The sequence below is a fragment of the Microtus oregoni genome, unplaced genomic scaffold (assembly GCF_018167655.1).
Source record: "Microtus oregoni isolate MIOR12 unplaced genomic scaffold, Mior012 000040F_ref0000088, whole genome shotgun sequence".
Classification (NCBI taxonomy): Eukaryota; Metazoa; Chordata; class Mammalia; order Rodentia; family Cricetidae; genus Microtus; species Microtus oregoni.
Window position 1 is genome coordinate 15,254,043 of NW_024543207.1, and position 27,378 is coordinate 15,281,420.

The 27,378-nt window shown below is 42.1% G+C and overlaps 1 protein-coding gene across 3 annotated transcripts in view; it reads left to right on the top strand.

The window, feature by feature from the left end:
• Ctnnd2 (catenin delta 2) overlaps positions 1–27,378 on the top strand; it is a 752,815-nt gene that overhangs the window by 517,349 nt on the left and 208,088 nt on the right. For all 3 annotated transcript variants that reach the window (XM_041632036.1, XM_041632037.1, XM_041632038.1), the window contains one exon: positions 24,979–25,111. In XM_041632036.1, the coding sequence (XP_041487970.1) occupies positions 24,979–25,111 (133 nt within the window). The remainder of the gene's footprint in view (positions 1–24,978; positions 25,112–27,378) is intronic.

Below are 27,378 nucleotides of genomic sequence, written 5' to 3' on the forward strand. Positions count from 1 at the left end.
AGAGGCAAGCAAGCGCCTCATCTAAGAGAGGCTTCCTGACTCAGCTTTAGCTGCAAAACCATGCAGCTCATTAAGAGTTCCTGCCACGAAACACTTAAACGGTGTTGACAAAAAGCTGAACGCATGCTTTTCGGTTTTCAGCCATAGCAGGAAAAAAGCTGCGCCATTTAAAAATGCCGGCTTTCTGGGCCATCCTGCCAGGGCAAACTCTGACTGTTTGAGGCAGGAGGACCGGCTACCAAGAGAGGACTTGAGTGTTGTCTGTTGTAGCTCACTTGCTGGCAGGGACCTTGAAATGCCATACAGTTGTTGCAGTAAACATGGGCTACAGCCTGTATATCCGCCATGAGGCTGGAAAGCTAAGGAATGGACTGGATCTAGCTGGCAAAGCCACGCCTTTAGTCCTACTGAGATTGCTTGGTAAATTAAAGACTCATGTGGTCAGAAAAAGAGAGATATACAGTAAAGAGAGATTCAAAGACAAAGAAAATATTTAAATGGTTTACAGTGTGTTAAAAATATATGCAGACTAAAAGTTGAAGTTCTTAAAGTAAAAAACATAAAAAAAGGAAGAGAGTTGTTGTGTGTGGTAGCACACGCATTTAATCCCAGTGCCTAGAAGGCAGAGACAAACAGATCTCTGTGAGTTCAAGGTGTAGTAGTGTACACCTTTAATCCCGAATGCCTGGGAGGCAGAGACAGGCAGATCTCTGAGAGTTCAAAGACAGCCTGGTCTACAGAGTTACTTCAGGTCAAAGATACAGAGAACCTATCTCAAAAAGCAAAAAGTTAAAAGTAAAAATAAACAAAATAGAGGTTAAAATAAAACGAACAAAGATGGAAAATACACAGAGAATCTTGATACTGTATGCTATTATGTTCTCTTTGAATTGTTTGAATGCTGAGGAAGGAGCAACAGCTGCTAAAAGATATTTATTTATAAATGCTGCTGAACTAATGCAACATAGATATTTTTATGCCTTGACTTTGAAATTTGGATCTAAGGATATGATACTTTGGAAAGGAGTTTCTTATTTTGTTTTCACAGAGGATGAGACGCTATTCATTTCTTCTATTCCAATTTGGTATGATGGACCACGCCCTCCTGAAGGGTTGCAGTGTACATCTTCAGAAAATTGCTTCGCTCAACTGCCAAATGAGATGAAACTAGCACACAGGTTTTACCATGAAAGACCTAATTAACGACGCCCCCATTCAGCAGGAAGCAGTTTGGAGAGAAAAAAATGCGCCCAAGTTCCCAAATATGGTTTATAAACATCCTTTTACATTTAAAGGGGGATATGATATAAGTATGAATAATTTGCATTAGTATAGATTTTGCTTTATTGATAGAGATTTAAGGTCAATTTTGTTATATGTATAAGTGTTTCTGATTTGATTAAGGTATTGTGATTGTGTAGTTCATTTAAATATGTACTGTATAATTAAGAAATATAGGTTGTTAATGGATAATCATCGACAATAGTAAAGCTTGTAGTCATGTTAGTTAGATTTTCTAGACATATAGAGATATATTTTAGATAGGCATTCTTCATATCTCTCAAAGGCTGCAGAATATGGCATTTAAAATATTTTAATAACTTAGGACTTTTCATGACAATGAGACACTCTGCTCCTGGCAGCACCAATGTACTTCAAGAGGAAGTAGGGCATCGAAGAGGCACCTTATGAAGTTTGATAGCCATTTGGGCAAGAAACTGCTCTTGCCTGGACTATTGCATAAACTGGACACAGAGAACCCACAGAGAGAGGACTACTGAACTTGCCTAAGGTGAGATGATCTTTCAGGATTCCTGATTCATGAAAGAGTCTGCGAGACATTCTGCAGGACACAACAGATAGTGACTGAACTGACTTTGAATTTTCCTGCTTTATGGAAATGTCTGCTGGATACCATGGGCCTGAAGGCTGAAGATGGATGCCCCAACGGTACAGAGGAACTTTGGGTGACTGTCCAGGCAGCGAGATGTCTCTGTCATATCTAGCGTTTTAAAAGTTGCTTTTTTCTTGTTTGCTTAGGTCATATTGTGTCTTTCTGGAGTCTTTGATGGAGTTAAGAATAGTTAGTTATAGTTTTCCTTAGTTATGATAAAGATTATTGTAACTTTTACTTGATAACTGTTTTGTTATATGTAATTTTGCTATGTTAAAGTTAAAGCCTTTTTTTTGTTTAAACCGAAAAAGGGGACATGATGGAGGAAGGTCATTGGCTAATAAAGGAACTGCCTTGGCCCATTTTATTGGTTAGAGGATAGGTGGGAGGAGTAAATAGAACAGAACGCTGGGAGGAAGAGGAAGTGAGGTCAGAGACTCAACAGCTCTCCTCTCGGGAGCAGACGCCTGAGAGTGACGCCATGTCCCGCTCCCGGGATGAAGCTCCGACCCAGGATGGACATAGGCTAGAATCTCCCTGGTAAGCGCACTTTGGGGTGCTACACACAGATGATTAGAAATGGGCTAAATTAATATGTGAGAATTAGCCTAGAAGAGAATGGACCAAGCAGTGATAAAATGAATACAGTTTGTGTGTTGTTATTTCGGGGCATAAGCTAGCCGAGCAGGCGGCTGGGGTGCCAGGGACGCAGCCCCGCCGCTCTTATTACTACAGCTGGTCATTCGCTTAGGTTGTTGGAACAAGAGGCCACTATTGTGCATCTTTCCTGCTCCTTCTTCTGTACACACAGTTCTAGTTCCAGCTCACTGAGCTCTAGTTCACAAAACTTGCTCTGCCATTGGCCGAGATATCAAAAGATCAAGAGATAAGTAATTAACACAGACTGGATAGTGTGTCTGGGGGTGATGAGTGTGCTGGGCCTTTCTCCTGCTACTTCAGAAATCCTACTTCGTGCTTGTGTTTCTCAACAAGGTATGGCGCCCTAGCCTCCCCACAAAGTATTGTGTAATATCTGCACACATTTTTATCTGGCACAGTAAAAGGGGACTATATCCTATAGGTTCCTATTTGATAGAAGCCAAGAAGACTACTTAGCATGTTACAAATCAGGGAGCCTATTGTTTCTATTCATGTACTAGCTGGTACAAACTTATATAGTGCTAAGTCTAATAGACCCTGTCTTACACTATGTCACTCATCACAGTTGCCAAGAGCCCTTGCTTCTGGGGACAGGCTAGTCCTCACTGGCATTATGCATTTGACGGATGTTTTGGGTCCCAAAGGCAGAATAAGAGAACGCTGAGCAGCTGGTCAGTCATCCCATGGTTCCTATCTACCATGAAGTAGCTACATCTGCCCATCAGACACTTACTCTGTCAAATGCCATATGCTGGACTTTGAAAACATAGAGGTTGAGTTCTTAGAATGTGCAGGAGTTAAAATTGGCAAGAACCCCATTCCAGGGGGATTACCTACCTCAGTGAGAAAACACCACAATGGCTACACAGTGAGCCTAAGGTTTCAGTGTTGAAAGAGTTATGACGGCCTTTCCATTGCCTCAGAAGAGGCCAGGCAAGCTTCCATGTCAAGAACCAGGCAGCGTTTTCCTCAGAGGAAGCCTGACTCACAGGTGGCATTTTAATCCCATCACTCACCATGTGGATAAGAATAGTATCAATTTGTTTTTCATTGGTGAAGACCTTTTCCAGGTACTGAGAAGCCTACGGTGACAGTGGATGGGCCATTGACAAATTTGGTTGCAGAATGTAGATAGTATCTCTAGAGGGTTACACAGAGTTTGGGTCTGGGCTCATGACTTTCACAGGGGATAGACAGACAAACAATGTAGCTGAGGGAAGAAGTAGAATGAGAAGCTGTACTGAAGTAAAGCCCTGGGGTGAAAGGGCACAGGTCAGGGCTGCTGGAAGGTCACTGGGGTAATGGAGCTCTCATCTTCAGAAGCCTGCAGTGGCCAGGGTGTGCAGGATCATTGGAAGAGGACCCAGCTTGGAATAGAGAGCTCTTTAGAAAATATTCAAATCTCCAAAGCACCAAGGCCTTGGGGATATTATGGAAGATGAGTTTATAGCTCTTTGATTGTGTGTTGGAAGTTACTAATCTTTCTTTTATTTGCAGTAATTATTCAGCAGTTACTGAAGTAATGGGCCTTTGAATTGTGTGTTCCTCTGGGATGATCCTGCCCTCTCTTTGCCATGTCCGCTTATGGTGATAACAATGTCACGGGTTTTGCATTTCAAAGAGAAAAGAGAAAACAGATGTGGTTGAATTTTGTTTCATATAACAGTATCCCAAATTTTAATTCTAAGATAGTACTTTTTTATTTTTGCAAAGAAAAAAAAATAACTGTAACATTCATACCTGCTAAATGAACAGAAAATGTGCTAGGATCCCAACATGCATCTGCATCACACTTCTACCTGCTTGAAGTTCTAGTTGGCTTCTTTGTGAAGCCGTTGTATGGTGTCTAAGCTCTGAGAACTGTGCCTAGAAATAGCGGTGGGGGGAGGGTGCAGCTGTCTCAGTAAGTGGATATAAGTCGGATGCACCATCCCTTTCTAGCCCAAGCTATGGGTTGCGATGACCAGGTTAACAACAGAAGAAGAATAGTTACTTGGTCATCATTCTGTGTGACTCAGGGGGCTTCAGTCAACCACAGGTACAAAGGAAGAAACTACCTACCTACTCGGATTAGGTGAGCAGGGGCAATCATGAGTGTTTATGATGGGACAAAGGAAGTGGGAATCGATGATGATGGACTGAGCGGGAAACCCAGGAAGGCTTGTTCAGATCCTTTCTGTCCTTTCTGTTCAGTCCTCTGCACTAATAGGTATGAGACAGGACTCCTTCTGAAATGGGGTCCTAGGACTTACTACCAAACAAGGTGGGACAGAGAATTTCTTTGTCAGTAGCTTTCATACAGAAAGATGGGGCCCGATTAGATGAATGTTATTTTATTTTACAGCTAAGATATTAGTTATTTTTCTTATTGTAAGAGCACAGTAAGTTAGCTCACAGTTTAAGGGCATACACACACACACACACACACACACACACACACACACATTACATCCTGATGGTAAAGGCATAGCAGTGCGAACATTAAGTGGCTAAGCACATTGCATCCACAGTCAGGAAGCAGCAATGAATACCGGTGTTCCACTCATATCCTTGGGTGAGGCCACAGTGAAGAAAGGTCTTCCTGGTCTTCCCTCTTCAGATACTCCTCTCATAGGTGCTCACAGAGGTAGTTCTCCTAGGTGATTGTAGATCCTATCAGGATGACAGTCAAGAGTAATCATCATTACAATTGCTTTGGTGAAAAAGGGCTTTTAGGTTCCACAGCCTGCTATGGAGTAGAGTGTGGTAGTTTGAAAGAAAATGACCCCCAATGGGAGTGGCACTGTTAGGAGGTGTGACTTTGTTGGAGTGGGTGTGGTCATGTTGGAGGAACTGTGTCACTGTGGAGGTAGGCTACACTCAGTAGGACACTCAGACCACTTCCTGTTTCCTGTAAGCTATAGGAGTCTCAGTTACTTCACATGTCTGCCTGTATACTGTCACGTCTCACCATGATGATAATGAATTGAAACTCTGAACTGTAAGCCAGCCACCCCAAATAAATGTTCTCCCTTATAAGAGTTGTTGTGGTCATTTGCAGCAATAGAAACCCTAACTAAGACAGAGAGTTCTAGCTTTTGTGCTTCCTTTGAGAAAATCGAGGGGTGTTACAAGAGGCCAAGAAAAGGAGAGAGAGAAATTTGGCTTCCAAGGCCACCACTGAGGCCCTCATTGAGGGGTACCACCCCACTAAACCCTCACAGAGAAACCCTCACTGAAATACACAAGCACAAACAATTATCTTAAAATAAGACTTGGTATTCCCCCACCCCTTGTCTTCTTAATGCAAAAATGTCTCACTTTGATTTAACTACAAAGGAAGTATTAACTTACACAATGAACAGTAAACTTGAAATCTCAAATATTCAAAGTCTTAAACATAAATAGGTCAAGGGATATTTAGGAAAAAGTTACAGTTGAGACATGCATGATGGATGGAGGACAGAACACATCTTAAAATGTACCATTAGCTGCTTAACTGACATGCTTAGAATAGAAATTGTAGATATATGGACAGCAAGATGGCTCACTGGGTAAAGGCAATTACTGCCGAGCCTGATGACCTGGCTTCAATCCTTTAGGGTTTATGTTTTAGGCTATCAAAGTGATTAAAACATGATGTTTTAATCAACCGCAAGTACTTTCTTTCATGTGCAAATAAGAGCTACAATTGACTCTCCTTACTCAGAAAAATATAGACATTTTACCTTCCCTAGCAGATAAAAACAAACGCTCACTCTAATGATGCTAACTGAATCTGAGAGTTCTCTGAACTCTAGGGAATACACCTTTCCTCTGACCTAGTAGAACAAAAGCTCTTTTCTCCTCTGGCCTCTGAGCCTAGACTGTACCTCAGACACCTAACAAATGGAGTCCAAACACTTGTCAATGGGAAGCAGAGAACTGAGTGGCATTCAGTCACTCTGTGTCACAGGAGCAAGGTACTCTTACTTCCTTGGGATTAAATTACTTCATTGTATATGTGGAACAATGCAGCTACCTTTACCAGGTTTAATACCCTTAGCTTCCACGGGGTTGGCTTTGTGTCTGGAGCAGAGGGGATGAGTCCAGTGAAGACCAAATGGCTACCTATGAACTATGGGATCCTTTTTCAACTCTGGGCAAGTCTCTCAAGCTCCCTGGTGTTCAAGCTTTTCCTCTGTCAACAGATACAGACAAAGCCCCCAAGTCCCAGCACTTTGGGGAAGACTAGCGAATTGATGCCTAAAGTTTATTAAACAGTACATTAAAATAAGTACTATCCATATCATTTTCAATCCAGCTAAGGCTTCAGCTTGATATATTTCCTCCTAGACTGTCAGCATTTTCTGAATGTTTACTCTATTTCTCTAATCATCATACTAGATTTTAATAAAAAGTTCTAGGGCAAAGTAACACTACACCAGATAAATACGTGAGTATTGAGACTGTAGAAAGTTATGTGTTTTATATTGCATCATGCTTAAAGAAAATGTGAGGATTAATTCCCAGCCAGCAGATTCTGATTACCCTGGGGGGGGGGGGAGGAATCCGTTTTAGAAGACGTTAAATGTGAAAATACTAAGATTGGTAGAATAACACAAATAATGGGGAAGTATTTTACCTGGAGAACTCCCCCCCAACACACACACTGAACTACCAAGGAGCACAGTTCTCTAGTGAACTGGGTATGTAGACAGTCCGTTTTATTTGACCACCTTGGTGCTTTATTAAATGGTTGACAGGTGACTGGCAAATGCCAGAGGAATAAAGAATGTAAATTAGGAAGGAGTCTGGAAAAGTAGGCTCTCTGTGGAATTGAGGCCAGGTCATGAATGAGAAGCAAGCAAGCTGTACAGACTTTGGGAGAGAGGACCCATCTTTCCATGCCTCATCACCCGACCCTGGCCTCCCGAGAAAGCATAAAAGTCAGTACCATAATATGTCACCATATGGGTGACCGACATATGTATTTTAATTACAGAACTAGATCTAAAATTGCAGTATTCTTGGTGTCTGTACTAAATCCAGTAATTTCTCTTTTCAGATCCTAATGGAATTTCCAAGGGGTATAAATTTATTCCTGTTCCTGACTTGTAAAATAATAAAGAATGTGTAATGAGATGGTGAGCGGCTTGGCTGCAACCACAGGCACACTAACCCCTGATTCTGGGCTTGAGGAGCTGTTGAATGACTCTGAACCCTAGTGGCTGCACCTACGTGAGAGAGTTAGCTTACCATCTGATGGGAATGGGGGGCACATCACTTCAAGTGTAGTCCCCTGCTGTGCAGAACATGCCTAATACATGTTACCTCTTTCTGTGTGGAATGAAGGTATGTCAATGCTTACTAGAAAGTAGAGCAGCATCTCGCAGACAATATAGCCAATAATTAGGTAATAATCATCTCTAAGGTGGAAGAGAGAATAGTATCTATTTGGCATTTATCACCCCCCCATGCAGTCAAATCCAAGATGAATTGCTTGTTATGTTGACCCCAGAGCAGAACTCGCTCATCGCTGAATTTGTTAGCTATCTGTGGCTCTCAGCCTTTCGTATGATATCTCCTTCTGCAATCTAAGTTCATCGCAGCCAACAAAGGCTCTGGAGAAAGGGCAAGGAATGGGCAGGAAGGAAGGTCCTTAAGATCAAATAAAAGACTGAAGATGTTAAGACCAATTTCCTGTTGTGAAGAGCATGTTGTATGTAATAAAAGAAGTGTTTTCACTGATAGCTGCCACTAAAGTGGCGCTTTTGTCGTGAGTGTTGCATGATGCTTTGTGCTGTCCTGTGACCCGGGCTGTCCGTCTGGATGGGTGCATCCAGGTTCTTGGCTCTGATTAAAAGAACTAGGGAAGTGCACATAAATAGCAAACCGTGATAAGGAGATGACACAGTGCACACTGCAAAAGGAGCATTTAGCTCCTTGAGGTTGAGTGCCAGGAGCAGCAAGGTACTACTGTTTGGGGCTTCCTTTATGGGTCACAAGAGAAAGGATTGATTGCTAAAGTAGGTGGTTTTCTGGTTTGGTTGACAGGTTTGAATCATGGAAGCGTTTCTTCATTGCACGTCTTCTTTCCCTTGGTACATCTGACTTTAATCATATGCATGGCCAGTCATATGTAACCAAAAATGTTTTTCCTTTCCTAAAACTTCACTCCGAGGACAAAGGTTGTCTTACTGCATATGCATCCCAAAGCAGTCCAGACTGGAATGCCACCTCCCTCTAGTTCCTAGATATTTCCCTGAAGTGACTGAAAGGAGGCAGGAAGTTACTAATGGCTTCCTGCATGATTTGGTGTGGTGTGCAACCCTGTGTAGGTGAGGGGCCCTAGATGCTAAGTGTATTGTTAGGAAGCAGGTGTGGGCTCAGGCAGGACCCTCAGTTGCTAAGCTTTTCCTACACTTGCTGCCCAGTACCCCAAGGAAAGAGGAGTGGGGAGAAGGGAGATGGGGGGGTTGTTTAGAGAACACCTTAAAATGATATTCTTACCCCTTGGTTAGATAGTCATTAAGAAATGCTATGATTTATGTCCTTCATCATGAATAGCATATTTCAAAACATATTCAGAAGAAAATTCTTAGAAATGAATGAAGTCTATTTTTCCCCAGTGAAAAAATATTTACATTCAACTGACTTATTTGGTGAGTCATTTAATTGAAATTCTAAAATTAGACTTTATAGAGTGACTTCCATTCATATGCTAATGATCTCCCCTTCCTCCACCGATTACTTATGCTAAACTTCCTCGCCCTGATTTAAGTAACAGCTGTAATAGGGACAGTTCACTTACCCTTGTCCCCAAACTTTTCCATAGTACTAAGTTTGCTCACGGACACTCAGAAAGTGCTAGGAGACAGTGGGTTATTTTAAATACTTCAAGAAAATATAACAATGCCAAGTATGCAGGAAAGCTCATATGAGCTTAGTACAGTTTCAAATGTTGACTACGACTCATTTTTGCTTTCTTTATCTCTAATCAAGTTTTTCATCACTTTGCAGCATGGATTTTTAGAGGTTTCTATGATTTTAAAATAAATCAGTTGCTATCAGTAGAGGACAGGAAACGGAGACAATCCGACCTCTGCAAGGTCTGAGTTGTTTGGCGCCAGAGACCTTTAGCTTCATGGAACATTAGATCAACCCTGACGAAGTGAAGGAGGCAGACACATCACCAGGGCATCGTGAAACACAGAGCCACCCAACTCTCCAAACAGTTGCATTTAGGCACTGATTTGGTGCCACCAGGTTGAAAGCACCTGAAGTTTGCTGCCCTCTTTGGTCAGTCACTTCTTACTAAAGAAATGCAGGGTGCACAGCCATTAGCTCAAGCCAATGTCCCTAAAGGGCCACTGCTCTTACCCTTAGCGATTTCAGGTTAGTGCTTATACAGTGAGCTGAAAACTAGGCCATTCTTATGGACAAAAGCTTTTGGTCTTAATTAGTGAGAAAAATAACAAACATAACATATGAATTTATGACTTGGATAGATAACCCTCTATTTATCTGCCATTTTCCCTTTCCCTGTGGTGAAGCCTCTTTATGGACACCCCCTGCTCGTCTTACATTGTGACTGCTACGACAATACCAAGAGTGGTCCCTAAACTCACTGTGAACGTTTAATTAATTTTCAAATTAATCAGAGCAATTCTGGTAAGAGTTAGGTACATGCTGGTCCAATAAAAACCAGACCTAGGAACTTACTAACAAGGAGAAGCATAAGGTGAGTGGACACTATGTTTAAAATGAACATTATTTATTATTGTCATTGTAGTTTGCATATACATTTCATTGCCCAGCCGTGGAGTCCTCTAGGGTAATACTCTACAGTTCCCCACTGCCACATACCACACACCTCTTGGACTCTACCACCGACTGACACTCATTGTCACTTATCTGATTCAGACTGAGGGGTAAAAGTGCATTCTGTGTATAGCAAATACTGATACTTTTATAATTCAAAAAATACAGACATTGGGTATGGATGTAACTTAGAAGGTTTAGAAGAAAAGGCACTAGGATTGGATCAAATAAAATGCTGTGAGATTCCTCTACATTTGATGCCAGGGATGAGAAGTAATCATGCATGCACCCTGACCTGGGCACCACCATGCTCTGCTCATAGACGGAATCAATAGCCCGAAGAATCCATGCCTTCCTTAGGCTCCCTTATCCCAGCTTAGATGGATACATTTTGGCTGGGTTTTTTTGTCCGAAGCAGCAGTGGCTACAGATCGAATTAAGCTGGTGCCTTTCTGCTACTTTGCCATCCTAGCAGCTAACCACCACTGAGTTTGTATCTCAGACTAAAATAATGTAATCTATGAATCACACTTCAGGAGTTACACGGAAGTGTCAGACTCGCTGTCTGCAACATTTCATGATATAACAATACCCAGGAGAAAGGAGCTTTGTACAAGCAGCGCGTATTCCCTGAGACAATGCAACTCATCCATTTCAGGCCCTTCTTTCATAAAAGTTGTAATTTTGCTATGATGTGCAAAGGGCTTGGGACATGACTGTAGGCCCCAGAACAATACTTGAGTAGAGGCAGACAGCTTTAGAGTAGGAAGTTTCTAGGCAGCATTTTCCCCTTTCTTCCTATAGTGTCAAGATCTTTTCTCTGGATAAACATTGCCTAGACTGTAGGGTGGAAATAGGTCCCTGGCAGCCCAGGACTAACTTCCACCATGGGTGGGTCATGGTGCTGCTATGTTGAGCATGAACACTCTTGTAGCTCACCAACCCCAGGCAAGGTGGCTGTCGCCTGAAAGCCTCCCTGTGCTGCATGAATGACGGGTGTTTTAGTGCCTGTCACAGGATAAGTGTTGTCCTGCGTGTGGTTCTTTAAGGCCCCCATGCACAGTTGCATGTATGCAGATAGTTCAAAACAAAACTACTCTACCGGGGCACCGGTACAGCCGAGTCCTGAAAAGCTGTTTCTGCACCAGCGTAAGGCCATGCCCCCGCCATCTCTGTGGAGTGGATTCTTCATGTTAGGAGCACTAATGCCCAACTTTGTTCAACCACAGTTGTGATCTGGTAATCTTGGTTAGATACACTGATGTAGCACTAATGTGTTAAGAAACACATTAGTTTATTAAATACTACCATATATGATCTGTATTCACCAGAAAACTAACTCACAGATCATAAAGGGATGTACTAGCCTCTTCCTTGGATTGTATTCTTAGAGTATTGTGTAATTCTGCCTCCTCTGTTGCTGACAATAATCCAAAGCAAGGGATAGAGGCTGAGGGTACATGACCAGATTTCACAGCAGATCTGGCTAGAGTCTACTGAGATGTTCTTTAAGGGCGCTCTCTCTCCTGGATGTTGTCTTAAGTAGAGATAGAACACGTTAGGGAACTGGCGGGTAACAATAAAAGTGAATGTGTATGTGGGAAGCATGTTACAAATATTTTTAAGAGTAAACGCAATATTAGGTAAGGTTATATAGTGTAGTGACTTAGGTCAAACACAGGCAGACAACCTGAAAACCTCCATGTTTGTGTTCGTGACTTACACTGTAAAGACTCCATGACAGGTGCCATAGAACAAACACCTCTCTATGCCCAGGAACATACAGACCACAGTGGAGCACCAGGAGATGGTCTCATAATGAACATGTGTACATGTGTCATTGTGTCTTCTAAGAGAAACTCCACTCTTCAAAAGTCAGGTTCATCAAATGCACCTGAGTGCAGGCAGATTAGGTATAGTTACTTGATTCATTTTTTACATTATTTTGTTTTTTTGAGTTTATAATATAATTATATTATCCCCTCTTCCCTTCCCTTCCCTGCCTCCCAAACTCTCCCACATATCCCTCTTTATTCTCTTTCAAATGTATGGCCTTTTTTCATTAATTATTATATAGGCATAGATTTGTGTACATATATATTCTTAAATATATAAATACAACCTGCTCATTCTAAATAATGGTACTAGTATGTATGTTTTCCGTGATGACCACTTGGTATTGGCTAACCATCTGATGTGTTAGCAATCCCTGGGGAAGATTATTTCTCCCTCTTTCAGTATTCCTTTTTTTGTATTTATTTATTTATTTATTTATTTATTTATTTAAGATTTCTGCCTCCTCCCCACCACCGCCTCCCATTTCCCTCCCCCTCCCCTGATCAAGTCCCCCTCCCTCGTCATCCCGAAGAGCAATCAGGGTTCCCTGCCCTGTGGGAAGTCCAAGGACCACCCACCTCCATCCAGGTCTAGTAAGGTGAGCATCCAAACTGCCTAGGCTCCCACAAAGCCAGAACGTGCAGTAGGATCAAAAACCCATTGCCATTGTTCTTGAGTTCTCAGTAGTCCCCATTGTCCGCTATGTTCAGCAAGTCCGGTTTTATCCCATGCTTTTTCAGACCCAGGCCAGCTGGCCTTGGTGAATTCCCGATAGAACATCCCCATTGTCTCAGTGTGTGGGTGCACCCCTCCCGGTCCTGAGTTCCTTGCTCGTGCTCTCTCTCCTTCTGCTCCTGATTTGGACCTTGAGATTTCAGTCCGGTGCTCCAATGTGGGTCTCTGTCTCCGTCTCCTTTCATCGCCTGATGAAGGTTAATATTCAGGAGGATGCCTATATTTTTTTCCTTGGGTTCACCTTCTTATTTAGCTTCTCTAGGATCACGAATTATAGGCTCAATGTCCTTTATTTATGGCTAGAAACCAAATATGAGTGGGTACCTCCCATGTTCCTCTTTTTGAGTCTGGCTTACCTCACTCAGGATAGTGTTTTCTATTTCCATCCATTTGAATGCAAAATTCAATAAGTCATTGTTTTTTATTGCTCAGTAGTTCACCAACCCCGCAACTGACAAAGGTCTGATCTCCAAAATATATAAAGAACTCAAGAAACTAGACCGTAAAAGGCTAATCAACCCAATTATAAAATGGGGCACTGAGCTGAACAGAGAATTCTCAACAGAAGAAGTTCAAATGGCCAAAAGACACTTAAGATCATGCTCAACTTCCTTAGCGATCAGGGAAATGCAAATCAAGACAACTTTAAGATACCATCTTACACCTGTCAGAATGGCTAAAATAAAAAACACCAATGATAGCCTTTGCTGGAGAGGTTGTGGAGAAAGGGGTACACTCATCCATTGCTGGTGGGAATGCAAACTTGTGCACCCACTTTGGAAAGCAGTGTGGTGGTTTCTCAGGAAATTCAGGATCAACCTACCTCTGGACCCAGCAATACCACTCTTGGGAATATACCCAAGAGAGGCCCTATCATACAACAAAAGTATATGCTCAACTATGTTCATAGCAGCAATGTTTGTAATAGCCAGAACCTGGAAACAACCTAGATGCCCTTCAATGGAAGAATGGATGAAGAAAGTGTGGAATATATACATATTAGAGTACTACTCAGCGGTAAAAAACAAGGACTTCAGTATTCCTTAGTTGCCTGTAGGTTTTTGTGGAGGGCTGAGACCTGACGGGCTTCCTCTGTCCACTTTAGCATTTCTGTTGTCCTCCTTGTTCAAGCGGATGGCTAGGTAGTCAAGATTTATTCATAGTATTTCTAGTCTACTATGTAATATCGTTTCAAAATATATGTATGTGCATTATATAAATATATATAAACGTGATATATAGTCAAGTATTATATGGATGTGTGTATAACACATAAATAAACACACACACATATATGTGAATATGCATACGTACATGAATATTACATAAAATATCCACACAACACATTCTAAAGGTGACCATTTTTTTCCTCATTGAACCTTTTTAGTTGAATACATTCAGTAGCATTAATGGATACATAGCTAGTATTTTAAGTGTCATTGACATCATGGAGGTATTATAATAAATGGATATCTTTCACAGCTTCATGGTCTTTTGGAATATCTAGGTCTTTACTAGAAGCAGAAATCTGTTGATTTTAAACTACATGTAGTTGAAGTAAATAATAGCATTATTAAGTGATTTCCTTTTGCTGTTTCCCTCATGAGCTAGGCACATCTCTGTGGAGCAGGTGGCCGCCCAGGCATGAGGCTGAGCCGAGGAGTCATGGCAGAGAGAATGCATGCTTGTGATACGGCTGAGAGAATCTGTTTTACTAAAACTGTGCAGTCTGAAGAAAGCCACGTCTTTCTGCCAAATTAAAATAATTCACTTCCTTTCTAGATGATCCTATTCCTAGTACTATTTATATTAAAGATTTTTTTTAAAAAAATATAATTAACAGGTTTTTGGCAGGTTTTTGTTTAGGATTGCATAGTACTCAGGAATAAAGAGGACAACATTAATTCTTTTATGTATCATCAGATAACTTCACTTTGGTGAGTGAAAATGGAAATATCTCCTTTTTATTATTAAAGAAAGCCTTCTGCCTACTTTCTAATTTCATCACCTCTGAAACACACCCAAGTTCTTCAAGATAAAGTGAAATAAAGAAAAAAACAGCCTACCTCATGCTTTGGATCTAAAAATTCAAATTAGATCAGGTTTTAATACTTTAAGAGTTCAAAAGTTTATAATGCTCATAGGCCTAAAAGATGGTCTAGTTGGTAAAGTCTCTTCCCTACAAGTATGTGGGGCTGAATTTGGATTCCAAGTACTCCAATTTAGAGAGAGAGAGAGAGTGGGGGGGGGGTGTCACCTCAGCAAGCTCCAGTAATCTCAGAGCTCGAGGGTGAGATGGGCCGTGAGGTGATTGGCCAAGCAGCCTACCCAAAGCATTATTCAGTGAGAAACTGTGTCAAAAGAAATAGAGGACAGTTTAGGAGGTCCCTAATATCTACTTCTTGTTTCTACACACTTGCACACATGTGTGCGTGCACACTTACATATACACACATACACACCTGAGTGTGTGCACGCACATGCACACATACACATAAACACACACACAGTTGAGGTTTCTTAGTCCAAACAGGCACCAGTGAAGTTGGTCATGCTGCAATAGAAGGGAGAGTGTTCACTCTGACAAGAACCTCTGCTAAAGGTGAAATTTGAATTGTGAGAACCCTGGGTGTCCTCGGGTCCTCTTCCTTGGGGAACGTGATGAAGTGTTGTGACAGCCCACCAACTCTTTGATTTCGGTGGCAGTATGGCAGAGTAAGAAATTTCAAAACGGCTAGCTCTTTAGCTCTGTGCTGAGCCTTGTCATCTTAGCGATGCAGACAGCCCATACATGGGGGAGGGTGTATGGCAAGTTGTTGGTCTATGTGTCAAGCTTTAGTGGAGGAAAGGTTACATTTGCATATTCTCCAGTCCATTACCATCGCCAGGGTAAAGCCCAGTAACAAATGAGAGTTGCGCGTTCACCTTCTAGGAATTATAGATGGTTCTTATTTTTCATTCTTCTCTCCTTCGTCTAGTTATATGGAATCCCTGACATTTCTAGAGGGCCCACACTGGGTGCCAGCTGTAACTATTATTGCTAACCATCCCACCAGTACACGAAGGTAGGAATCATTATCTCACTCAGACACATGGGCTTAGCGAGCATCCACTCAGCCAGTGCTCTCCACCGTATTGGTGCACAGAGCCAGCAGTATATAGAAGGTCATGGGGGTTCTCCAAGCCTCTCTTCTGAGACAATGGGATCTTTGGAGGGTCGGAACCAAAGGAGGGCAGTCAAATTCACCCTGAAATGTCTGGGAGAGCATTGAGGTGGGAAGTGAGTACAGAGGCTGTGGATGAGGAGTGAGGGGGTGCAGCTGCAGCCACCTTCCTTTCCCCTGTCCACGAACAGTTTGGAATGTTCTTCTGCCACATCTGAGTGTGTGTGTGTGTGTGTGTGTGTGTGTGTCCATGTACACACACATGGTCAAGGTTCCTAAGACTTCCTTACTGGAGGTATTGCTTGAAAGATATTCTTGATGTATACCCCCTATAAGCCATTGGCTAATAAAGCAATTACCATCTGGCTTATAAAATAAGGTGGAATGCATTCTTTACTAATTGCCTTCTGAAAGTGTACGTTTACCTACATTCATCTTAGAGATGCCGTGACTCTGCGTGCAAGTTTAATTTATAGGTACTCTGTAGATTTGAGGTTCATTTGCATAAAAAATATAATTCTACTGGAATACTATTATGAGGACAGTGAGATTTTTTTTAATTACAGAGGTGATCTAGAATCAAGCAACAAAGGGAAATTAAATTAAGAGGAAAACCGGCTTTTCATTTCTTTTCTTTTTTTTTCTGGTTTAGAGGCTTTTTTTTTTATTGAGAAAAGGAGAAAAAAAAACAATTTTCCACCTCCTCCCAGCCTCCCATTTCCCTCCCCCTCCTCCCACCCTACGCTCCCTCCTCCCACCTTTCTCCCCCTCCCCCCACTCCTTTCCCCCTCCCTCTCCAGTCCAAAGAGCAGTCAGGGTTTTCTGCCCTGTGGTAAGACCTAGGACCTCCCACCTCCGTCCATATCTAGGAAGGTGAACATCCAAACTGGCTAGGCTCCCACAAAGCCATCACATTACATAGGATCATTGTCCCCCCCGTGCCATTGTCCTTTGCGTCTCATCAGCCCTCATTGTTCGCCATGTTCAGAGAGTCCAGTTTTATCCCATGCTTTTTCAGTCACAGTCCAGCTGGTCTTGGTGAGCTCTCAATAGATCAGCTCCACTGTCTCAGTGAGTGGGTGCATCCCTCATGGTCCCGACTTCTTTGCTCATGTTCTCCCTCCTTCTGTTCCTCATTGGGACCTTGGGAGCTCAATCCAGTGCTCCAGTGTGGGTCTTTGTCTCTATCTCCACCCATCACCAGATGAAGGTTCTATGATGATATGCAAGGTATTCGTCAGTATTGCTCTAGGATAGGGTCATTTCAGGTTCCCTATCCTCAACTGCACAAGGAACTAACTGGGGACCTCAGCTTGGGCACCTGGGAGCCCCTCTAGGGTCAGGTCTCTTGCCCACCCTAAAGTGGCTCCCTTAACTAAGAATTATGGTTCCGTGCTCCCCTATCCAACCTTCCTTTATCCCAATCCTCCTGTTTTCCCAAGGCCCGACCTCCTTCCCTTCTAACTTTTCTCTCCCCATCTCCCCTTACCCCCATCCCACCCCACCCCCAAGATCCCAATTTTCTCCCTGGCAATTTTGTCTACTTCCCTTAGCCAAGAGGATAACTATATGTTTTTCCTTGGGTTCCCCTTCTTACTTAGCTTCTTTAGATTCACCTATTGTAAACTCCGTGACCCTTATTTATGGCTAGAAACCAATTATGAGTGAGTACATCCCATGTTCATATTTTTGAGTCTGGGATACCTCACTCAGGATAGTGTTTTCTATTTCCATCCCTTTGCATGCAAAATTCGAGAAGTCATTGTTTTTTACCGCAGCGTAGTACTCTAATGTGTAGATATTCCATACTTTCTTCATCCATTCTTCCATTGAAGGGCATCTAGGTTGTTTCCAGGTTCTGGCTATTACAAATAATACTGCTATGAACATAGTTGAACAAATGCTTTTGTCATATGATAGGGCATCTCTTGGGTATATTCCCAAGAGTGGTATTGCTGGGCCCAGGGGTAGGTTGATCCCGAATTTCCTGAGAAACCGAAACACTGACTTCCATAGTGGTTGCACAAGATTGCATTCCCACCAGCAATGGATGAGGGTACCCCTTCCTCCACAGCCTCTCCAGCAAAGGTTATCGTTGGTGTTTTTGACTTTAGCCATTCTGACAGGTGTAAGATGATATCTCAAAGTTGTTTTGATTTGCATTTCCCTGATTGCTAAGGAAGTTGAGCATGACCTTAAGTGTCTTTTGGCCATTTGAACTTCTTCTGTTGAGAATTCTCTGTTCATATCAGTGCCCCATTTTTTAATTGGGTTAATTAGCATTTTAAAGTCTAGTTTCTTGAGTTCTCTATATATTTTGGAGATCAGACCTTTGTCTGTTGCGGGGTTGGTGAAGATCTTCTCCCAGTCAGTAGGTTGCCTTTGTGTCTTAGTGACAGTGTCCTTTGCTTTGCAGAAGCTTCTCAGTTTTAGTAGGTCCCATTTATTCAATGTTGCCCTTAATGTCTGTGCTTCTGGGGTTGTACATAGGAAGCGATCTCCTGTGCCCATCTGTTGTAGGGTATTTCCCACATTCTCTTCTATCAGGTTCAGTGTGTTCGGGCTGATATTGAGGTCTTTAATCCATTGGGACTTGAGTTTTGTGCACGGTGAAAGATGTGGGTCTATTTTCATTCTTCTACACGTTGACATCCAGTTGTGCCAGCACCATTTGTTGAAGATGCTTTCTTTCTTCCATTGTATACTTTTAGCTCCTTTATCAAAAATGAGGTGTTCATAGGTTTGTGGGTTAAAATCCGGGTCTTCTATACGATTCCATTGGTCGACTTCTCTGTTTTTATGCCAGTACCACACTGTTTTCATTACTGTAGCTCTGTAATAGAGTTTGAAGTCAGGGATGGTAATGCCTCCAGAAGATCCTTTATTGTATAGGATTGTTTTGGCTATCCTGGGTTTTTTGTTTTTCCATATAAAGTTGATTATTGTCCTCTCCAGATCTGTGAAGAATTTTGATGGGATCTTGATGGGGATTGCATTGAATCTATAAATTGCCTTAGGTAGAATTGCCATTTTTACTATGTTGATCCTCCCAATCCAAGAGCAAGGTAGATCCATCCATTTTTTGGTATCCTCTTCAATTTCTTTCTTCAATGCCTTAAAGTTCTTGTCAAATAGATCTTTCACTTCCTTGGTTAGATTTACCCCAAGATATTTTATGCTGTTTGTGGCTATCGTGAATGGTGAAGCTTCTCTGATTTCCCTCTCTGCTTCCCTATCCTTTGTGTATAAGAGGGCGACTGATTTTTTGGAGTTGATCTTGTATCCTGCCACATTACTAAAGCTGTTTATCAGCTGTAAAAGTTCTTTGGTGGAGTTTTGGGGGTCGCTTGAGTACACTATCATATCATCTGCGAATAACGAAAGTTTAACTTCTTCCTTTCCAATTCGAATCCGCTTGATCCCATTATGTTGTCTTATTGCTATTGCTAGAACTTCAAGTACTATATTGAAGAGGTATGGCGAGAGTGGACATCCTTGTCGTGTTCCTGAGTTAAGCGGGATGGCTTTGAGTTTCTCTCCGTTTAATTTGTTGTTAGCTGTCGGCTTGCTGTATATAGCTTTTATTATATTTAGGTATGACCCTTGTATCCCTAATCTCTCCAAGACTTTTAACATAAATGGATGTTGAATTTTGTCGAATGCTTTTTCAGCATCTAATGAGATGATCATATGGTTATTTTCTTTCAGTTTATTTATATGCTGGATTACATTGATAGATTTTCGTATGTTGAACCAGCCCTGCATCTCAGGAATGAAGCCTACTTGATCATAATGGATAATATTTCGGATGTGTTCTTGGATTCGGTTTGCCAGTATTTTGTTGAGGATTTTTGCGTCGATGTTCATGAGTGAGATTGGCCTGTAATTCTCTTTCCTGGTTGAGTCTTTGTGTGGTTTTGGTATCAGAGTAACTGTAGCTTCATAAAAGGAATTAGGTAATGACCCTTCTGTTTCTATATTGTGGAATACATTAAGGAGTATAGGTATTAGCTCTTCTTGGAAGTTCTGGTAGAATTCCGCATTGAAACCATCTGGTCCTGGGCTTTTTTTGGTAGGGAGGTTTTTGATAACAGCTTCTAATTCTTCGCGACTTACAGGTCTGTTTAGATTGTTCACCTGGTCCTGGTGTAACTTTGGTATATGGTATTTATCTAAAAAAGTGTCCATTTCCTTTACATTTTCCAGTTTCGTGTTATACAGGCTTTTGTAATAAGATCTGATGATTCTCTGAATTTCCTCTGTGTCTGTGGTTATGTCCCCCTTTTCATTTCTGATCTTATTAATTTGCATATTCTCTCTCTGCCGTTTGATTAGTTTGGATAGGGGTTTATCAATCTTGTTAATTTTCTCCAGGAACCAGCTTTTTGTTTCATTGATTCTTTGGATTGTTTTCTGTGTTTCTATTTTGTTGATTTCAGCCCTCAGTTTGATTATTTCCAATCTTCTACTCCTCCTAGGTGAGTCTGCTTCTTTTTTTTCTAGAGCTTTCAGGTGGGCTGTTAAGTCTTCAATATGAGCTTTCTCTGTTTTCTTTAAGTGGGCACTTAGTGCTATGAACTTTCCTCTTAGGACTGCTTTCATAATGTCCCATAAGTTCGAGTATGTTGTTTCTTTATTTTCATTGAATTCAAGGAAGACTTTAATTTCTTTCTTTATTTCTTCCTTAATCCAGGTATGGTTCAGTAGTTGACTGTTCAGTTTCCATGAGTTTGTAGGCTTTCTGGGGGTAGCATTGTTGTTGAATTCTAACTTTAATCCATGGTGATCTGATAAGACGCAGGTGGTTACTAATATTTTTTTGTAACTGTGTAAGTTAGCTTTGCTACCGAGTATGTGGTCAATTTTCGAGAAGGTTCCATGAGCTGCAGAGAAGAAGGTATATTCTGTCCTCTTCGGGTGGAATAATCTATAGATGTCTGTTAAGTCCATTTGCTTCATTACCTCCATTAATTCTCTAATTTCTCTGTTAGGTTTCTGTTTGATTGACCTGTCCATTGGTGAGAGAGGAGTGTTGAAGTCTCCTACTATTAGTGTGTGTGGTTTGATGGCTGCCTTGAGTTTTAGTAATGTTTCTTTTACATCCGTGGGCGCTTTTATATTAGGGGCGTAGATATTCAGGATTGAGACTTCATCCTGATGAATCGTTCCTGTTATGAGTATAAAATGTCCCTCTCCATCTCTTCTGATTGATTTAAGTTTGAAGTCAACTTTGTTAGAAATTAGTATGGCCACACCTGCTTGTTTCTTAGGTCCATTTGCTTGATAAGCCTTTTCCCAGCCCTTTACTCTGAGTAGGTGCCTGTCTTTCTGGTTGAGGTGTGTTTCTTGTAGACAGCAGAATGTTGGATCCTGTTTTCGTATCCAATCCCTTAGCCTGTGCCTTTTTATAGGTGAGTTGAGCCCATTGACATTAAGTGATATTAATGACCAGTGGTTGTTAACTCCGGTCACTTTTTTAGTAGTAGGGTTTGTGTGTTTCCCTTCTTTGAGTTGCGCTGGTGAAAGGTCTCTAGATGACTGAGTTATTGTGGGCATTGTTGGACTCCTTGGTTAGTGATTTTCCTTCTATAATTTTCTGTAAGGCTGGATTTGTGGCTACGTATTGTTTAAATTTGTTTTTATCCTGGAAAATTTTGTTTTCTCCATTTATAGTGAACGAAAGCTTGGCTGGATATAGTAGTCTGGGCTTGCATCCATGATCTCTTAGTTTTTGCAGTACATCTATCCAGGACCTTCTGGCTTTCATGGTTTCCATAGAGAAGTCAGGTGTATGTCTGATAGGTTTACCTTTATAAGTAACTTGGCCTTTTTCCTTTGCGGCTCTTAATATTCTTTCTTTATTCTGTATATTTTGTGTTTTGATTATTATATGGCGAGGGGATGTTTTTTTTTTTTGATCCAGCCTATTTGGTGTTCTGTATGCTTCTTGAACCTTCATAGGTACCTCTTTCTTCAGGTTGGGAAAGTTTTCTTCTATAATTTTATTAAGTATATTTTCTGTACCGTTGAGCTGCACTTCTTCTCCTTCTTCTACTCCAATTATTCTTAGGTTTGGTCTTTTTATTGTGTCCCAAATTTCCTGAATGTTTTGTGATGAGAATTTGTTGGTTTTGCTGTTTTCTTTGATCAGTGTGTTTATTTTCTCTATGGTATCTTCAGTGTCTGGTATTCTCTCTTCTATCTCTTGTAATCTGTTGTTAGTACTTGTCTCTGTCATTCCTGTTCGTTTACCCAGATTTTCCATCTCCATTCTTCCCTCGGTTTGTGCTTTCTTCATTGCTTCCATTTCATTCTTCATGTCTTGAACCACTTCCCTAACCTGTTTGATTGCTTTTTCTTGTTTCTCTTGGTTTTCTTGCGTGTCTTTGAGCGATTTATTCATTTCCTCTACCTTTTTGTTTGTAATCTCTAATTGTTTATGGCAGTTTTTCACCTCCTGTTTAAGGTCCTCTATTATTTTCATATAGTTCACTTTTGAGTCGATTTCTTCTATTTCTTCAGGAGTAGGGTGTACAATTCTTCTTATTACGGGATCCCTGGTTTCTGGTGGTGTCATGTTGCCTTTCAGGTTGTTGGAGGAATTCTTGTATTGGCGCCTTCCCATCTCTTCCTTCAAATGGAGCCAGGAGAGGCCTGGTCTCTTGGTCCAGTCTTTGCTGTGATTGACTCTCTGGGTATATCTCTTCAGTGTAGAAGCAGGAACCGTTCCCATCCCAATGGGATTCCTCAGCAACTAAACAGGGCCGCAGGTAGCCCAATGATCCAGGGCCAACAGGATGAATGGAGCAAGGGGGTGGGGGGGTGGTATCCAGAAGCGCGCAGGAAGCCTGGCGCTGGAGCTGAAGGTGCCTGGCTCCCTTACAGGGGACCCTGAGGCCTGCCGGTAGGCAGGCACTCACCGCTCTGGGTGGGTCGCCTTAGTTTAGGAGCTTGAAACTGTACTTGAGCACTGGTCCTAGCATACAGCAGGGCAGGGTTGGGGAGGGGTGCTGGGGGGGGCTGGGTCGTGCGAAAGAAAGACAGCCCTGCAGAAGGAGCTAGGGGAGGGGGTTTGTGCTCTCTTCCGGGACAGTCCGCCCCTGGATAGCACACACTCACCTGTCCTGATGGGATTCCTCAGCAACTAAACAGGGCCGCAGGTAGCCCAATGATCCAGGGCCAACAGGATGAATGGAGCAAGGGGGGATGGTATCCAGGAACACGCAGGAAGCCTGGCGCCAGAGCTGAAGGTGCCTGGCTCCCTTACAGGGGACCCTTAGGCCTGCCCGGTAGGCAGGCACTCACCGCTCTGGGTGGGTCGCCTTAGTTTAGGAGCTTGAAACTGTACTTGAGCACTGGTCCTAGCATACAGCAGGGCAGGGTTGGGGAGGGGTGCTGGGGGTGCTGGGTCTTGCGAAAGAAAGAGGCTTTTCATTTCTTGACCCGTAATTTTCTTCTATGATCTCATAGGCGAGGAGGGTTCCGTGCCAGCATCGCGTAACTATTTTCAGCAAATATGTGCTCTATATCTTTTGGGAAATTTTTCAGCATGTGTATTGAAGACTTCCTCCACATGAAATCAAGTGGTTTATCTTCCCCAATAAAAACGAACCATCTTCAGAAGCCTTCTTATCCATTTGTCTTCAGCACCAACGTGCTTCAGGCTTTGCTCGACAGTTCTCCCAGTCGTAATAAAGGAGAGATAAAGAGGACAGGTTAGAATCTGCCAGGAAACTTTTAACCCCGGTCTCTACCTTTGTCTCATTTTTCACAGCTCCTCTGCTCAGGCAACAGCTTTGACCTGCAGCAGTAGGACGGATGCTTCTGAGTCACTGCTCCAGGAGAAGGAGGGGCTGCAAAGGTACCCCATTTCTCCTCCAGCCCATCTTTCAGATTAATAGTCCCCATTGCAGCTTCTGAGGTCAGGTTTTTATCTTTGGTCTCAGAGGTTGCTTTTTATTTCTCTGTTTAAAAAAATCAGCTCTCTGATTTCTAAGAATAGAACCCACAGAGTTCACCCTATTGGCCATGCGGTCTGCCTGAGGACTCACAGAGTTCACCCTATTGGCCACGTGGTCTGTCTGAGGACTCACAGAGTTCACCCCCCGGCCTTGTGGTCTGCCTGAGAAATCTGAGAAACTTCATAGAATAATATTCTTAGGAACAACACAAAAATGAGTTTTAGTATAGAAGTAAATATTTTGGAGCCTATATCCTTAAAGTAAATAAAGAATCAGCTTCTTGTACTGATTTTTTTTCCTTCTTCTTAAGAAGAGGACACAGAAAGGAAGACAGGACACAAAATTTGCTAGCATGCATTGAAAAGCTCTTCAAATAAATAATTTCCCTTTTCAAAGTCATTGTGCTGCTCTACTTCTAACCTCGAATAATCATGAAAGGGTCCACTCTCTCTCTCTGTTTTGTTTTGTCTCTTAAAAGGCTTTGAAAATAATAATAGTAAAATAGCAGTATCAGTATGCTCACTTGGTCTTGTGGCATATTAGATTGTACCCATTGTTCTTCTCATATGAGGATGTAAGAAAATGCTGTATGCCAGGTTTTGAAATTATTTATTAAAACAATGTGTCCTTTATCCATGTAAGCCCAACTAAAAATGGGGGAGGGTGGTATAAGTTATCTCTTCTTTATCTTCTGTAACTATTTAGTTGAGATATTCAGTCACATGTATGTAATCTTCATGGAGTATGAATGTATACAGATGTGGATGAGGAAAAGCTAGTACCCTAGGTCTTTTCAGAAGTCCTCTCTGCACTGGACCAGTCTGTGCATGAGGAAGACAGTCCAGACATTTGTTGCCTTGGCTGCTAAGCACATTGAATGGGTGTTGGGAGAGCATTGTGTGTGCCGGGCTTTGTTCCTCATACTCTCCTTCTTCCTTTCATACAGGGAGTTTGGATGGAGAGACCCGGAGCTGCCTGAAGTGATACAGATGTTGCAGCATCAGTTCCCTTCCGTTCAGTCCAATGCCGCAGCTTACTTGCAACACCTCTGTTTCGGAGACAATAAAATTAAAGCAGAGGTGAGTGCTCCTCACATCATCGGGTGAACAGTGTTTGGTTCATAAGTACTTAGGGATATTCAGAGTCGTGTCAGACAGAGATGCAGAAAAATGAAAATTACCCCGTTGACTTGTAGATTCATCCTTGAGACTAAGACGTAGCACTTGTCATCAGTCGCGCATGTATGTGTGCATCCACCTTTTATGTTTGGACCCTGCGGATGAGAAGGCCAGGCCTGCCTGCCTGTCCTAGGGAAGCTGAGTCTTCAGTGCCTCGTGCTGCTATGATTTGCCTTTTTTCCCCTAATTTTGTCTTTGTGAATAATCTGTCTCTCAAGACTAAAAAGTGCAAGACATCAATTGTAATCTCCTCAAATCGTTGTCAGGATTCATGATGGGCTGTCTGTCTTTGAGAACTTGTTAGTAGCATGAGCACTGTAGGTTTTGCCATGGAACCCAATGCTCTGAGCCATTTACAGAAGCAACAGGGGATATAATATGGATATATGTGATCCATTAAAGAGCCTGTTGTCTGTGTCCATCACATAAATGGTTGTTAAAACGCTCCATGCTTCTGGAATACCCTGAGGTATGTACTACATTGTAGTGTGTTTTATTTCTAGAAAATTACCATAGTCACTGTAGCTAACCCAAATTCTTTTTTTCAGATAAAGGACAAGCATTTGCATGCAAGGAGCTGAGTAATCAAGTTTTTAAAAAGATTTTTATAAACTGTAATGAGTCATCTCCATAGCATGTAAGCAACTTTGAGCGTGCGTCCAAATTGGTTTAATAGAGGAAGGAAAAGACATGAGGATGGCATTGCTCTTCATCCTGGATCTTAGCTTGCTTACGTCTGGATGCATGATTTTCCTTTAAGTAGTTGGTTCATGTCTATCATCAGAAAACCCACATTTCTTAGTAGTTCTCAAAAGCGGTGATTTGGTGTCTGGAGACATTTTGAACTGTCGTGACTGGAGGGCATGTGGGAGTGGAACTGGTACCCCGTGGGCAGAGACCAGCAATGCCACAGAGCATCCTGTGATGCACCTGGCAGCCACACAGTGTAGAATTATCTGACCTTAAATGCTAACTAAGCAACGGTAAATTTTAAATGTGAAAATGGACCTACTGTTAAGATGACCTAAGTCACATTAAAATTATACAGACACCATCTTAGGATCCCTGCTTTGACACTCCAGGCCCAGTCATCATGTACAGTGAAGGGCAGATTGGGATACAAAATACTGAAAATTTTCTAAGAGGAGACCTTTTGAGTTTCTCCCAAGGTCATGAAAGCTTCTTCTTTTGTCATTGGCAAAATGTTGATGCAGGAGCACTTGGCATGCCAGTCCCTTGTGGACTGGGTTTCTGTGAGTCACACCCCAAGAACGCCCAGTAAGGCATGTAGTTCACATGACGAGACCCTCGAGGATGAATAGAAGAGCTCTCACATAGTCCAGATGTGGCTTCCGAGAGTTTGGAAAGGATCCGGGTTCAGCCCTGTGAATGGTTGGGCAGTAGGCTCTTACCCACAGACTGGGCCTCCTCTGGTTTGAATCTCCTGATGTCAAAGGGGGAAATGTGAGCTTTCTATCATGTTGTTTGGATGAGGGACAGAAGAGGAAAAGGAAAGTGACAGCTTTTAAGCTTTCAGAAGTCAAACATGAGAAAAGGAAGTCACCCAGTCAGGCTGCACAGCCTCCATGGCCCAAGGCAGTCAGAACTCACTTCTCTAACTAGCTCTGCACACACACTCTGTGGACTGGCCTTGAGGCCTCTTGGTTGCCACGCAGCCCAGCAACAGATCTCAGACTTCCTTGTAGCTATATCAGAGTTACCCTCTGTACCCTGTGGGGGACAGGGGCTGTGCAGTGAAGGGGAACCAACGTATCCATCAAATCTGATTGATGGTGCTTCCCATGCCAGCAGCCAAGCCTGTCGTCTGGAGCAGAAGCTATTGTCCTCTGGAACCTCTTTGCTTATCTTTAAAGTAGTGAAAGAATGGGAAGCAGGGAAACGATGTAATTAATGTAAAGAAATTTTAAAAGAAAGAAAAATACAATAGCAGAAACGTTTATTGGAAACCTTGTGGTGCTGAAACTGTATTGGTGATGTCTCTGTGGGATTGAAGGACTTAATTTATGTAGACGGATTAGTAAGTGGGCATACCTTATCCACACTTATTAAGTTACATTTGTAACTTATGGATGTATGTACACGTCTGAATGTGAGAACTTGTGTTATGTGTCAATGGGCACATGGGTATGTTATATGCCAGTGTGAGT